The 13,079-nt window shown below is 40.2% G+C and overlaps 1 protein-coding gene across 1 annotated transcript in view; it reads left to right on the top strand.

Annotated features, from left to right (window-relative positions):
* Window positions 1-1,172, top strand: part of GPC6 (glypican 6) — an 886,853-nt gene extending 885,681 nt beyond the window's left edge. Inside the window, exon 9 of the mRNA XM_063304653.1 lies at window positions 161-1,172. Within this exon, the coding sequence (XP_063160723.1) occupies window positions 161-363 (203 nt within the window). The 3' untranslated portion in view covers window positions 364-1,172. The remainder of the gene's footprint in view (window positions 1-160) is intronic.
* Window positions 1,173-13,079: the final 11,907 nt, after the last annotated feature.

Genomic DNA, 13,079 nt, shown 5'->3' with positions numbered 1-13,079 from the left:
TGCCAGGCAGGAGCTCTTGGACAATGAACGTCATCTGGAGCAGTTTCATTCTCCACGTTTGGGGCCATGTACAGCCCTGTTTGAAACCAAACTGAGTAGCGAGAGCTGTTCCCTAAGGCCTCTTCCCTGATCTCTCCCTTCCTCTCTGTGCTCCCTACAGGCGAGGAGACCAGCGGCTCAGGTAGTGGAAGCGGCTGTACGGATGACGTTTGTCCCACAGAGTTTGAATTCATCACCACAGAAGCTCCTCTCGTTGACTCAGACAGGAGGGAAGTGGACTCTTCAGCCAGCCGGGCCAGCTCCTCTGTCCTCACGGGGCTCGTCATCGTTTTGGTCCTTCTCCTGCAAAGACACTGCAGATAATCCTGGCTCCAGTCAGCCCTGACTGTCTTTTAGCTATTGAAAATGAACAGAGCAGCCAGTCTGCTCCTTTTCTGTTGCCCTCGGACAATGGACCACACCACCAACCCTTATAGTTTTCTATTGGAACGAGGCAGCCCTGCACCCTGCCCACCTTGGGGCTTTCCCGGAGAGGGCCAGGGGCCCAGGAGAACTGCTTCCTGCTTCCCTCTTCATCCTGGGAAGGCAGTGTCTGCTCCTCAGCAATCTCTTCTCTCACACTTTTATTATAGGAGACTTTTCAGAATATTATTTGCTTTTATGCTTCAGAAAGAAAAGGGGGGGGATTAGGGGACCCAACATGGGCTTTTACTTTTCTTTTTTTCATTAGAAGGAAAAGGAGAATGGGAAGAAGTAAAATGTTGAAAATAAAGCTATTCCAAGGCCGAATAATAAACACACACATATGCACACACGGAAAAGCCAAGCCTTCTTATCTAGGACACTTCTGTATTGCACTTCAAATCACCAAAATGATATTTACCATTGAGAGAACACTATATCTTGAAGTTTGATTTTTTTTGTAACAGAAATATAACTATGCTTATTGTTAACTATAAATGGAAGAATTGGCTGATAGGTTTGAAGCAAAAATAGGAAACTTTCTGATAACAAAAGCAGCACCTTCCCTTTGCTCTCCCCCTTTTGAGTTTGCCTTCTAAGGCCTTGTTGCAGTTGGTTTGAACCATGCTATGACACCAACACAGGAGTGCCCTTGGGGGGCATCTGCAGGAGAGTGTCAAAAACACCAGGACAGCAGCCATGATCATGTAATCAACGCCCCACCTCTTTTTAAGTGCATCCCATGTTCATGCATTGCACATTAAAATGGTGGGGCTTCAATCACATGGTCACATCCCTATCTTGGCGTTTTTAATAAACCTCTGCGGACCCCCCGTCCCTATCATCACCAATCTGCAGCAACCTTTTAACAGTTCTTGAATTTAATTTAAAACATTGGACAGAACACCCCCACACCCCTCTTATGATATACAGTAATCTCTTTTCTACTTTCACTTTTGACCTCAAGCAGAATTTTCTGAAACTACAAGGTCTGACATACCCAAATGCCCAATTTGAAAGAACCCAATAATAGTAATTGGATCAATATCTTAGCTTTTCACAGAAACCACTTTCTTCATATTGTTTATTTTATCAGAAGGGAATTCTGTTGCTAAACTGTTGACACTCTTACATGTGCACGCACTCACACAAATATCTCTATATACATATATAATATATATATAGTATTGACACGCAGAATTTCTTTCACTTTTTTAGTCTTAGTACGGCCATCTATTTTTATATATATGAATATAAATATATATATATATAAAAATCACAGATTTTAACTTCTTAATTACAAGCTCAGGGTTGACACATCTTTGTAGGGGGAAATGTTTTGTCAACCAGCTTTTTGTGTGTATGTGTTGCTTGGGTAAATGCCATCCTTTCATACAGTAATTGACAAGTGCAAACACGAGACTTTCTGCCCCATTTCTTTATAGCAGGAATACACAGTCTTTTTTGTCAGGCTAAGATCCACGTTTGGTTTGAATGGTGTGCTGTCATGGGAGGACATACTCTAAACAGTAGATATGTACAGAGCCAAGCAAAAAAAAAATACATATTTTTAGTCTGGGTTTTCATTAAAATAAGTTAATTAAATATAACTCATATACAGGTAGTCCTCGCTTAGCAACTGCCTTGTACAGCAACTGCAGTTACGACAGTGAGGAAAAAGTAACTTTGCAACCAATCCTCACATTTACGACCTTTGCAGGTCTGTAAAACAAAGGAAAGCTGAATAAGATCATAAGCACAGTTGTGGTTTTATTTAGTGACCACTTCAATTATTGACCAAGTTGCCAGTTCCAAGTGTGCTCACTAAACTGGAACTACCTCTATTCCCCATGTATTTGGTAATTTCCACCTTTGAACCTGTTAAGGTGTCAATGTGGAATAATTTTGGAGGACCTCTGGAGGTTGCTTCCAATCTGAGGGCTTGCATAAGTTCCACATGGACAGGGAAAATGTCCAAAAAGTCAAGCCCCATGTTTTGTGATATCACATACACACTGCATGTAAAAAAGGGACTTTGATCACACAGTTGCAATCACTGTCTTGATTTTTTGACAGGCTGCCTACAGATGCCCTTTGCAGTGCTAACTCCTTCCAAACGCATGCATTTGTGCAAATCTTTGAAATGCAGATATGGAAATATGCAGAACAGCTTGATTTGGTAATGATCATTGTACTCTTGTGTGCTTTCCTCCAAGGTCAATTTAACTGCATACAGAATTAAAATACCTGCAGGATACATCTGGATAACATGATCTGATCTGAAATTGTAATCTACTCTTATGTGATCCTGATGGGCATACTTCAGGCTTGTTCATGAGATCCATAAGCCAAAACCCGATTCAAAAGAGATCCACTTTGATTTCAAGAAGACTGAACAAGGAATTTCTTTAAAAATTCAAAATTGTACCAGGCTCATGACGCTTCCACTCAAAATCCCACTCCGGGTTCCTCCAGGCCTTCTTCCTTTGGGCAGTATAATTTACAGTGGAGGTGAGGGGTCATGTAATTGCTCCTGTTCAAAACATTTGGGGGTCAGAAATCAGACTCTTGCAAACCACCTAGGGAATAACCAGTAGATCCAGATCTGCTTTCTGCACAGCCTGCCATACAGGAGAACCAAAAACCTCCGTCCAATTCATGGCCCTTCAGCTCTTCAAAAGCTATGCCCATTAGTCAAGCTGGACTGCAGGATATCACAAAGTTTTCTAGGGAAAGAGACAGAAGTAGTCTGTCACTGTCCTCTTCTTGGGTTCTTTGTTGTCTTTGTTTATTTCCCTGTCAAGCCTATGGCCCTGGTGGCTTCCCATCTGAGTTCTCACCAGGGCCAGCCACACTCAGTTTCTGATTGCAGACAGTGGCAGCCACTTGCAAAGACCTGGTTATTGACGAACCAGCTTGTGTTAGGAGAGAAAATGTCAGTCACATGCTTGCCTTGGATTCTGCTGGCTGGGGAATTCTGGGAGTTGAAGTTCACACATCTTAAAGTTGCTGAGGTCGAAAAACACTGATCTAAAAGATGCTATAAATAGTAGGAAAATAAGCACAAGCATGTGGAAAAGACTTTTAAGACTGACACCCACTAATCTGTCTATTGTAGCAGCCTCTATTCACATTTGTACAGATGATTCTACTGACATGTTCTGAGCAGAATAGGTGTCTCCTTTGATTAATTAACCTCATTCACTTTTCTCAAAATTTGAAGAAAAAAAAAAGAAGTTTCCACATTTCTTGCAATACTTTTGGTTTTTCTGATGTTATCCAATTTTTTAAAATTATATTTTAGCCTTCCTCAAGCTGCTCTCTCTCAATATGTAGCTACTCTGATCCCCAGCAGGCATATTAAACATGTCTGAAAGGCAGCTGCTTAAAACATTGTTTTAAGTCCAACACCTGGAATTATTCAAGAAGCGCTCCTGTTTGGATCAATCCTGTGCTGTATCTGGCTATGCAGTTTATATGGTTACTCTATGTGCCCTGAGTACCATTCTGTGTAGGAAAAACTCTCACTTGTCATTGATGCTTCTCAATTAAGGTCCAGCTATACTGAAATGGCTTTTTTGTCTCTCCATTAACAAATGATTTGGCCCAAATTTGAAGAAAAAAAACTTGTGATCCCATTGTGTGCCTGGTTTCTCATAGCTGATTAACTTGTGGGTAGCAGCAGCCTGAGTTTCTCAAACGGAATATTTGTTTCTGATCAAGAGTAGGGTCAGCCCAAAGGCAGCTCTGATGAAAACGCCAGAGGCATTTTCATGGCTCCATCTCCCCAGCCAGAGCTGATGCTGACTGGTGGTGTTAAGTAACAGGGAACTCAGATAGCATGTCTCCATTTATACATTTTGATTGTACGTGTGAATTACCATGTGAGTTCAATCAGGAATGTATTTGTCTCATCATATTTCTCTGTTTACTTCTTCACAGTAGGTACCATGACTGCTTGTGTAAGATGTGCACAAGGCTCTCAAATACCCCCTAGAGGTTAAATTGTCTTTTTCTCATACGTCACATTGCCTTGGAATGTGAAAGAGCTATTAAATCTACCAAGTGTGTTGAATTTCAGAATTAGGAAATAAAAATGTAAAAACCTGGTGCTTCTTAAACACAAGTATTCTATACCTCATTTGATGTGCTTTTCTTTACCTTACTTATTATAATTGTTGTCTCTTGGAAATATGTAGATATTGCTGTGTCACAGTGCAAAATACAAGAACCCCTGTTGATGGCCTGATACAACAAACAACACCTACATTGCTTTCCAGTGAATGTGCCCTAAACAAGCTTGCTCTGGCCAGTGTAGCAGATTTGAAGTCTTGTATAAGTAGCATGATGTGATCAGATAGCAGCACATACTGAAATCTCTGCTGCCTTATCATTCTAAAGAAGACAACAGCAACAAGTGTTCCTAAAACAAATATTTATGCTCTTTCTACCATGAAAAAAATGTGAGAACCAGCCCCTATGGCCTAAATCAAAAATGTGCAGGTGGATAACTTCCATCTGACTAGATTCTTCTTTTTTTACCAGGAAGAGTATGGGCTCCAGAGTGGGATTTCTAAGGTTTAAGGTATTTTCTTACCTTTTCAGCCAAATAATCATTCTGATTTAATTCCAAAAACTCCAATGGCTTCTCACATTAGTTTTAACTACATGTTTTCAGCCCTCTGCTAGTCACAGGCTACAGGTTCCATCAGGAGAAACATTTAGCAGTTATGAAAAGTCTCTGGCTTCAATAGATGACTTTCTTCTGGGATTCAGCCCTACTTAAGTGCAAACCCAGAATCAACAGTGCAATGCCTGTAGGTTTCCTATTTATGGCTGAAAATGCTATCGTTCTAGTCAGTCATCCCATTATTATTATTATTATTATTATTATTATTATTATTATTATTTCCCATACCATTCCTCCCAGAATAGCCCAGAGTGTTTCCCAGCAAACCAGTTTTGAAAAACTCTTAAATAGAAGCACAATGAATGCATCAGTTAAAAGCAATTTACAAAAATAGCAAATCTTTAAAACAATGCAAAACTTAAAATATTTGAATTTCATTCATGTGTAAAACACACCAAAAAGCAAAGTAACAAGCAAAGACAGTCTGGTTCTAGAATAGTCATATCCTACAAATGCCTGGATATGCAGCAGGCTTCCATCGTTTTTTGAAGGAACAGCTGTGGGCTCTCACTCAGGAGCATGAGCAGGATCTCCACAGCTGCCCTAAATACTGTAGATGCAGGGGAGGCTTTTAAGGATACCATTTAAAGCATTTTAGATAAATGTCAAGATCTCTGATTAGACTTAGCTCATAACCATGCTACATTATTTTCTGCTTCCTCTTAAGAGCCACATTTACCAGTAGTTGTAGCTTCTGGCCTGTTTTGAGGGAACTCAGTGTAGAGTGCATTGCAGTAATCTAATCAAGTAATCTAATAAAGAGGATATTCAAGTATGGGTCAGTGAGGCTGGCAACCTCAGTTCAGAAAGATTCTGGCCTTCCATTTTGTGTGCCACCAGGGCTTCCAGCCTATCGGTTTCCACATTTTGGAAGCACAACAGCTTTCTGAAATTGGCAACCATAGCACTATTGCAATAGACATGGCATGGAACAAGAATAGGCTGATCAAGAAAACAGAGCGAGCACCAAGCTGCCATCCTTGATTTATACAGGTAATCCTTGTTTAGCTACTGCCTCATTTAGTGACTGTTTGCAGTTATGACAGTGATGAAATAAGTAACTTTGCGACCAATCCTCACATTTACAACTTTCACAGGTCTGTAAAGCAAAGGAAAGCTGAAGTAAGGTCATAAGCACAGTTGCAGTTTCACTTAGCAACTACTTTGCTTAACAACCAAGTTGCCAGTCCCATTTGTGGTTACTAAACGAGGACTACAAACAAGCTGCCATGTTGCATTCTGCCTCCCAGAAGGTGGAAGGGAAGAATTGTTCTTGGTGCACCACATAATATAGACTTAAAGTATGTGAGACCTTTGGAGCTGTTTGGCTGGACATTATGGATCTGATGCTCAGGACATTCAGTTGGCAAAGATTAGACAAATCCAACCTAAAGGCTCTGTTTTGACCATAAAGCAAAAATGTCAGTGTGCATTGCATCCATAGATAGAAAACATGAAATAAGAACAAATATTCTAAAATATTCTGCAAATAAATTTTCAGAAAAATCCAGATTTATTTTATTCATTTAGATTTGCTACATTTATCTAACTGTCCGAAAGCAGCCAGACTCTAGGAGTTAAGCTACACCTCATTAATTAACTATGATTAAAATAGAAAACTAAAAATTATAAAATTATAAAATTATAAAATTAAGATGTGATATCAGTCCCCAAAGCCCCTCTGGAAGAGCCATGTTTTCAACCAACTTTCAGAAGGCTGTGAAAGGGTAGGGGGAGCTTATGCACTTCCGGGGAAAGCTATTCCAGAGGAGGAGGGCTGCTACAGACAACACCCACCATTGGGTCCTCTCACACTGTAGCTCCTGTTAAGTGGAGACACTCAGCAGACACTCTCAAATGTTCCGCTGGACAGGCAGAATCTACTGGGAAAAGGCAGTCTCCAAGATAAATCTTTAGGGAGACATAAAGTCTAAAATCTCTAGCAGATTAGTAGGAGGACAAGGTTCTCAGTGAAAATTTAATGTTGTACTTATCTGGGAAATCCTCAGGTTTATTTCTTCAGAGGCTTTGGTGTCCATTGTCCATGCAGTGACTATTCACATACACACTTCCAGAAAACAAATGTAGACCAGTCTGCAATTCATTTTGCTCATATGTATCTTTTTATCTCATTGCCATGTGGTGCTATCTTTTTGTTAAAGAATTCAAAGAACTAGAATGGTTTCTAATGTATTTGAAAAAGCTCAAGAATTCTAAGGAACACATTGAGAAAGGTGATTGATCTTCTAGCTTAGCCTTCTCCAACCTAGTGGCATCCTGATGCGAGAGACTTCAATTCAATTAATTCCCAGCCTATACGACCAATCTACACAGCTCCAAGTTGGGGAAAGCTGTTCTACAGTTGCCTTTTGAGAGGGGAAGAGGTTCTTCTTTTTCATCAGTGATCAAGCAGGCTATGCTTTCTCTACTTGTCCGGTGACAGGTTGGTCATGTGTGCCAGACAGGAATCGCCCCCAGATGATCAGGCATTGGAAGAACCTCATCCCCCAGCATTTCCAGCCATAGTTGGCCAATAGAGATACACATGGGCAAGATATTCAGTTTTGTTATGGACTGGCTTGCAGAGTTCTCCTTGCCTTGGCTATGAGTTTCATCCAGGGAGTATGAAATTGTTTGGGGACATCAGTACCTTTTTTTTTCTTTTTATGGTTCATCTAATGAGCAGGAGATTTTTCTTTTTCACTTTAAGAAGTCATCATGATACCCATTGGCTGAATCATACATCACTGCCATAGGACTTGAGTGCAAACAACATTGCAAAAAGCTAACTATAACATCAGCAGTTAAGAAGATCCTTTGTTATATATCTTTCTTTCTGAGTCACTCTGCAGTAGGATGATGTGAATAAAAAGAAGTGGCTTTGCATGCTTTACAGCTTTGGTCCTAATAGAGTTGCAAAGGAATTTGGAACTGGATTCCAAATGCATTTCTCTCCATGCCTGTCACCCAGCAATGGGACTCTTCTCTGTTTGCAGAGGAAAGTGTGCAGACTCACAAACTGGGACTGAGCCCCAGTGAGCATAAAGTGACTGATATAGATATTTATTTATTTAATATCCAGTCTTTTCTCCAGGACCTCAAACCAGCTTACATGGAGATTCTCCTTCATTTTATCCCTACAAAAAACAATCCTATGTAACTGAATCAAAATTAACCAGTGAATTGTCATGGCTGAAGATATTCTAGACCCTGGATCTTCCCAATCATATCTCATCATGGAAAGTGCTTTACGTTATTAGAGATAATGATAATAACAGGCTACTATCCACGTATTATAGATCCCAACTGATTTGGGATGATGATACCAAAAAGATGGTGCCACTCTTGAATAATACCTATCCTTCCTTCCATTCATTACATTAAGAATGCCCAGCTCCAAATGCTTTACATAATAAAAAGTCAAAACCATAAAATGGAGAAACAAATGCTATGTGTCCAGGAAAAAAAAACATACAAAACAAGACAAAAATCTTACAGGGATTCCCCCACCACCCTGCCCCAGGGCCTGGGAGAATAACACCTTCCAGAACATCAGCAGGACAGGAGTCATCTGGATCTCTGGATGATTGCTGTTCCAGAGGGCCACACCAGAACAGAACAGCTGTCATCTAAAACAGATACAAGTTCGATAGAACCAGATGGAATTAACTTTCAAATACATGCTTTGCTTTGATTTGGGGTTTTTTGGAGTTGCTTGATATCTTGAATAACCTTAAGCATTAATGGGGCAGGGAATTAGAAGGTGTTAATGAAGTCACAATTAGGTTTCAATTAAATTAACAACAAGCTCTCTTAGAATGCATAATCTAATTTGTTCATCAGCCTGCAGCAGCATCTTTTGATGGAGAGTGTAAGGAGGTGAAACCAAGTGTTGCAAATCATGGAATACATTAAATTAAAGCAGAACTACTGGAGGATGCAGCGTGCTGCCATTTTTCAATAAAAGAAAAAAAGACAGAAATCTTTAAAGCCTAATGCAATGTATCGCATTGCCCCTTCTGAAAACTTGCCACTTGGCATCATACTAATGAGACATCCCCAAGCCCTCTTTGGCACCATTTCAGGTAGTTCTCAGAAAGATTTCCTCAGTTGTTTAAAGGTCAAAACAAGCAAAGCCGCAAATGAATTGCAGAAGGCTCAAAGGAGGATAGGTAAAGGGAAAAGGTTTCCCTTGACATTAAGTCCAGTCATGTCCAACTCTACGGGGCGGTGCTCATCTCCATTTCAAAGCTGAAGAGCCGGCGTTTGTCTGTAGATACTTCCATGGTCATGACTAAACGGAACTCCATTACCTGCCCACCGAAGCGGTACCTATTAATCGACTCACATATGTGTGTTTTTGAACTGCTAGGTTGGCAGGAGCTGGGACTAGCAACAGGAGCTCACCCCGTCACGCGGATTCAAACAGCTGACCTTCCGATCAGCAAGCTCAGCAGCTCAGTGGTTTAACCTGCAGTGCCACCGCGTCCCTTACTCAAAGGAGGATACACATTTTAAAAAGGGGGAAGGAAGGTTGGGAGAGAAGAAAGAAAGGAGGAAGTTAATTTGCAGTCCACTATTTCAACATGAAGATAGGAATCTGTTTGGACATTAATGGGGTGATGTCTCTTCATTAATCTACAGCAGTGTTTCTCAACCTTGGGAACTGTAAGATGTGTGGACTTCAACTCCCAGAATTCCCCAGCAAGCATGGCTGACTGGGGAATTGTGGGAATTGAAGTCCACACATCTTAAAGTTGCCAAGGTTGAGAAATACTGATCTACAGTATTAAAGAAATGTGCCTGGCCTATCATTTGGAGCTGGTTTATGCTGAAATCAAGAAAGAAGTGGAAAGGACTGCTAATACTCTACTTCCCCCTAAAAATCTGATAGGAAACAGGGACTGTTTAATCTGTTGTTTCCCCCCAATTCATCAGTTTGAATGATGAAACTTATTCTGGTCATTGACCAATTCAAAAAGAAAAAAGAAAAACATTCTGAGACTGCAAATAAATTCATAATTAAAACCAAGTAATTATAAAACTGATGTGGTCAAAAGACAATATATTTTAGCAATAGTAGAGCAATCAACGATCATTGCCAAGGGAAGTAGTAATCAAGAAATCAAATGACATATCGCGTTGGGAAAATCTGCCATCAAAGACCGATCTAAAATTTTCAGAAGTAAAGATGTCAGTTTAAAAACAAAGGTGTGTCTGACTCAAACCATGGTCTTCTCAATTGCCACATATGCATATGAAAGTTGGACATTAAAAAAGGAAGATAGAAGAATTGATGCATTAGAATTGTGGTGTTGGCGAAGATTATTGAAAATACCATGGACTACCAGAAGAATAAACAAATCAGTTTTAGAAGAAGTACAACCAGAATGTTCCATAGAGGTGAAGGTAACCAGGCTTAGACTCTCATACTTTGGGCACATCGTCAGGAAAGACCGATCGCTTGAAAAGGACATCATGTTTGGTAAAGTCGAGGGCCAGCGGAAAAGAGGAAGACCTTCAATGCAATGGATTGATATAGTTACAGTAATGGATGCAAACTTTGGAACAGTCAGGCGCAAGACCAAACAGCATTTCGTTCTGTTATACATAGGGTCACCATGAGTTGTAAACGACTCGACGGCAACTAACAACAACAACAGAGCAAAACTTAGCCGCATTCAGGAACATAAAATCACATTGGGTGGACAATAATATCCGTAAATAACATTAATCTGGGTGGCCTAGACGAGGAGTTGTAACTGGGCATTCTTGTCATAAGGGCAACATGGCTTGAAGTTTCAGTAACTCCTTCATAAAAGTCTTTTTCAGATGGAATACCCTGAAATTTCTGCTCAAGAAGAGATGTTGGAAGGGCATTAAATCTTGCCAGAGTTGGGGCTTTGCTACCTCCTGCCACATACACCCCCTGCCTTCCTGCTGTCTATGACTGTCTGGTTTCTGGAAGAAAAATCTCAGCAACTCAGCTGTCCAGCCACCTTTGCCAGTGAAATACCAGGGGCTGGAAAGTGGGGTGAGGCAGTGGGATCAGCCCCAAGTGCCATGTATTCAGTGTTTCAAAGCACAGCAAATGAATATATTAACTTTGCTGCAATTTTCAACCATACTGCCGCTGACCAGGAAAAACATTGGCTCAGCTGGCCCCTCCAAGACTGCTGACGTTACAGGATGAGAGCGAACTGGAGATGCTTTTCAACCTTAGGTGAAGTGCCTCTAATCTAACCTACCACAGATGATGGGGTTGCAAATCATATGGCCAAAGAAAGAAGGCACCTTCCTCACACACGTGAGAGGAGATAAACATGTGAAACATATGACAAGCTCATGTCTTTAAGAATGGAGAAGGAAGTAAATATCTCTCTGCACCTGTTCAGCCATCATAATTTAGAACAGTGTTTCTCAATCTCAGCAACCTTAAGATGTGTGGACTTCAACTCCCAGAATTCCCCAGCCAGTATGCTGGCTGAGGAATTCTGGGAGTTGAAGTTCACACATCTTGAAGTTGCTGAAATTGAGAAACACTGATCTAAAAGTCTTCCCAGCAGCACACTAGTGGTGTCTGAGGCCTCACTGTGGCTTGATTTTTTTTTTTTTTTGTATCCACAGGAGTGACCAAGCTTTTTCAGGCAACACAAGGGCTGCATTTGGCCTTTGAAGGAAAGGCCAGGGGCCATTTTCCAAAAAGTCAGTGCCTTGGATAAGAAAGGGACAGGACAAAAATGAAATGTGACTAAAGTAGGATTTCAGTAAATATAATTAAAATTAAATAAATTTCATTCATTAGTTTTAATATGATTACTTCCCATGTATAATAGACCAATTTACATGTTTAAATATTGTTATTAATTAATTTCCCTTTTCTGTCACATGCAACATACAATACTGTAGCAATTTTGGAGAGTCCACATCCAAGGTTTTCAGGCATGTGCCAACTGGGATACCTAGCTTAACCAGACAAATCAGAAGCCAAGAACAAATCACAGTTTCTGACTTTGGTTTTTATGCAGGGAAACAAGCCAGAATTTCCAATCTACCTGACACCAAAAACAAACCACAGAAGATGCTTTTGCAGTTTCCTTAACTAGGCCAATAAGTAGGGTTGCATTCCCCCTCACCTACAATTCTTCAGACTTCTGACATATTGTGACATTAAACTGGCAGCTGAATCGAGCCTTAGAGCTTTCAGCTGTTTATTGATATATCAAGGTGGATAACCGTAGTACTTGATTTATTTTGTATTGTGTTTTAATGGATATGAGCATCAACATACATCGGCCTTCACAGTAGAAGACATGCATGTCTGGTTTAGCACTGGTGACTGCAGAACATTACAGAGTCTGGTCAAACACTACAGAATGAATGTACAGTATAGACTCAAGAGAATATAGACAGAGGGAGCAATACTGATACTTTTTCTCACAGAAGCTGTTATAGGCAGGTTCTTTATAACACAATGCAGTAAATACATAATAAAATAGCAGAAACAGTAAGCGAGTATGCAATCAAATTTGAGCACCTTTGTGATTAGCACTCTTAAATGATGGTAAGGTAAAGTATTATATATCCTTAGAGCTTTGATGTACAACTATGTCTCTCTTGGTGACCTTTATTTATTTATTTGTTGGTTTGTTTGTTTATTATTTCAATGTATATTGCCACTCATCTCAAACTCATGACTCTGATCTTGTCCACCTGCAATTTTTACGGAACTTGTGCTGAGCTAATTACTCAAAAGGAATATAATGATGGGTAAATACCTTTCACAAAGATTCTCATGTGCTTGGAGGATTCCTTCCCATACAGCTGAGCACATAATTTTATAATGTGGGAGCAAGTATGCCCTAAATCAGTATTTCTTAACCTTGGCAGCTTTAAGATGTGTGGACTTGAACTCCCAGAATTCCCT

Source organism: Candoia aspera, chromosome 5, assembly GCF_035149785.1.
Source record: "Candoia aspera isolate rCanAsp1 chromosome 5, rCanAsp1.hap2, whole genome shotgun sequence".
Taxonomy (NCBI): Eukaryota; Metazoa; Chordata; class Lepidosauria; order Squamata; family Boidae; genus Candoia; species Candoia aspera.
Note: the sequence above shows the minus strand (reverse complement) of the source record. Positions and strands in the feature narration are given on the sequence as shown.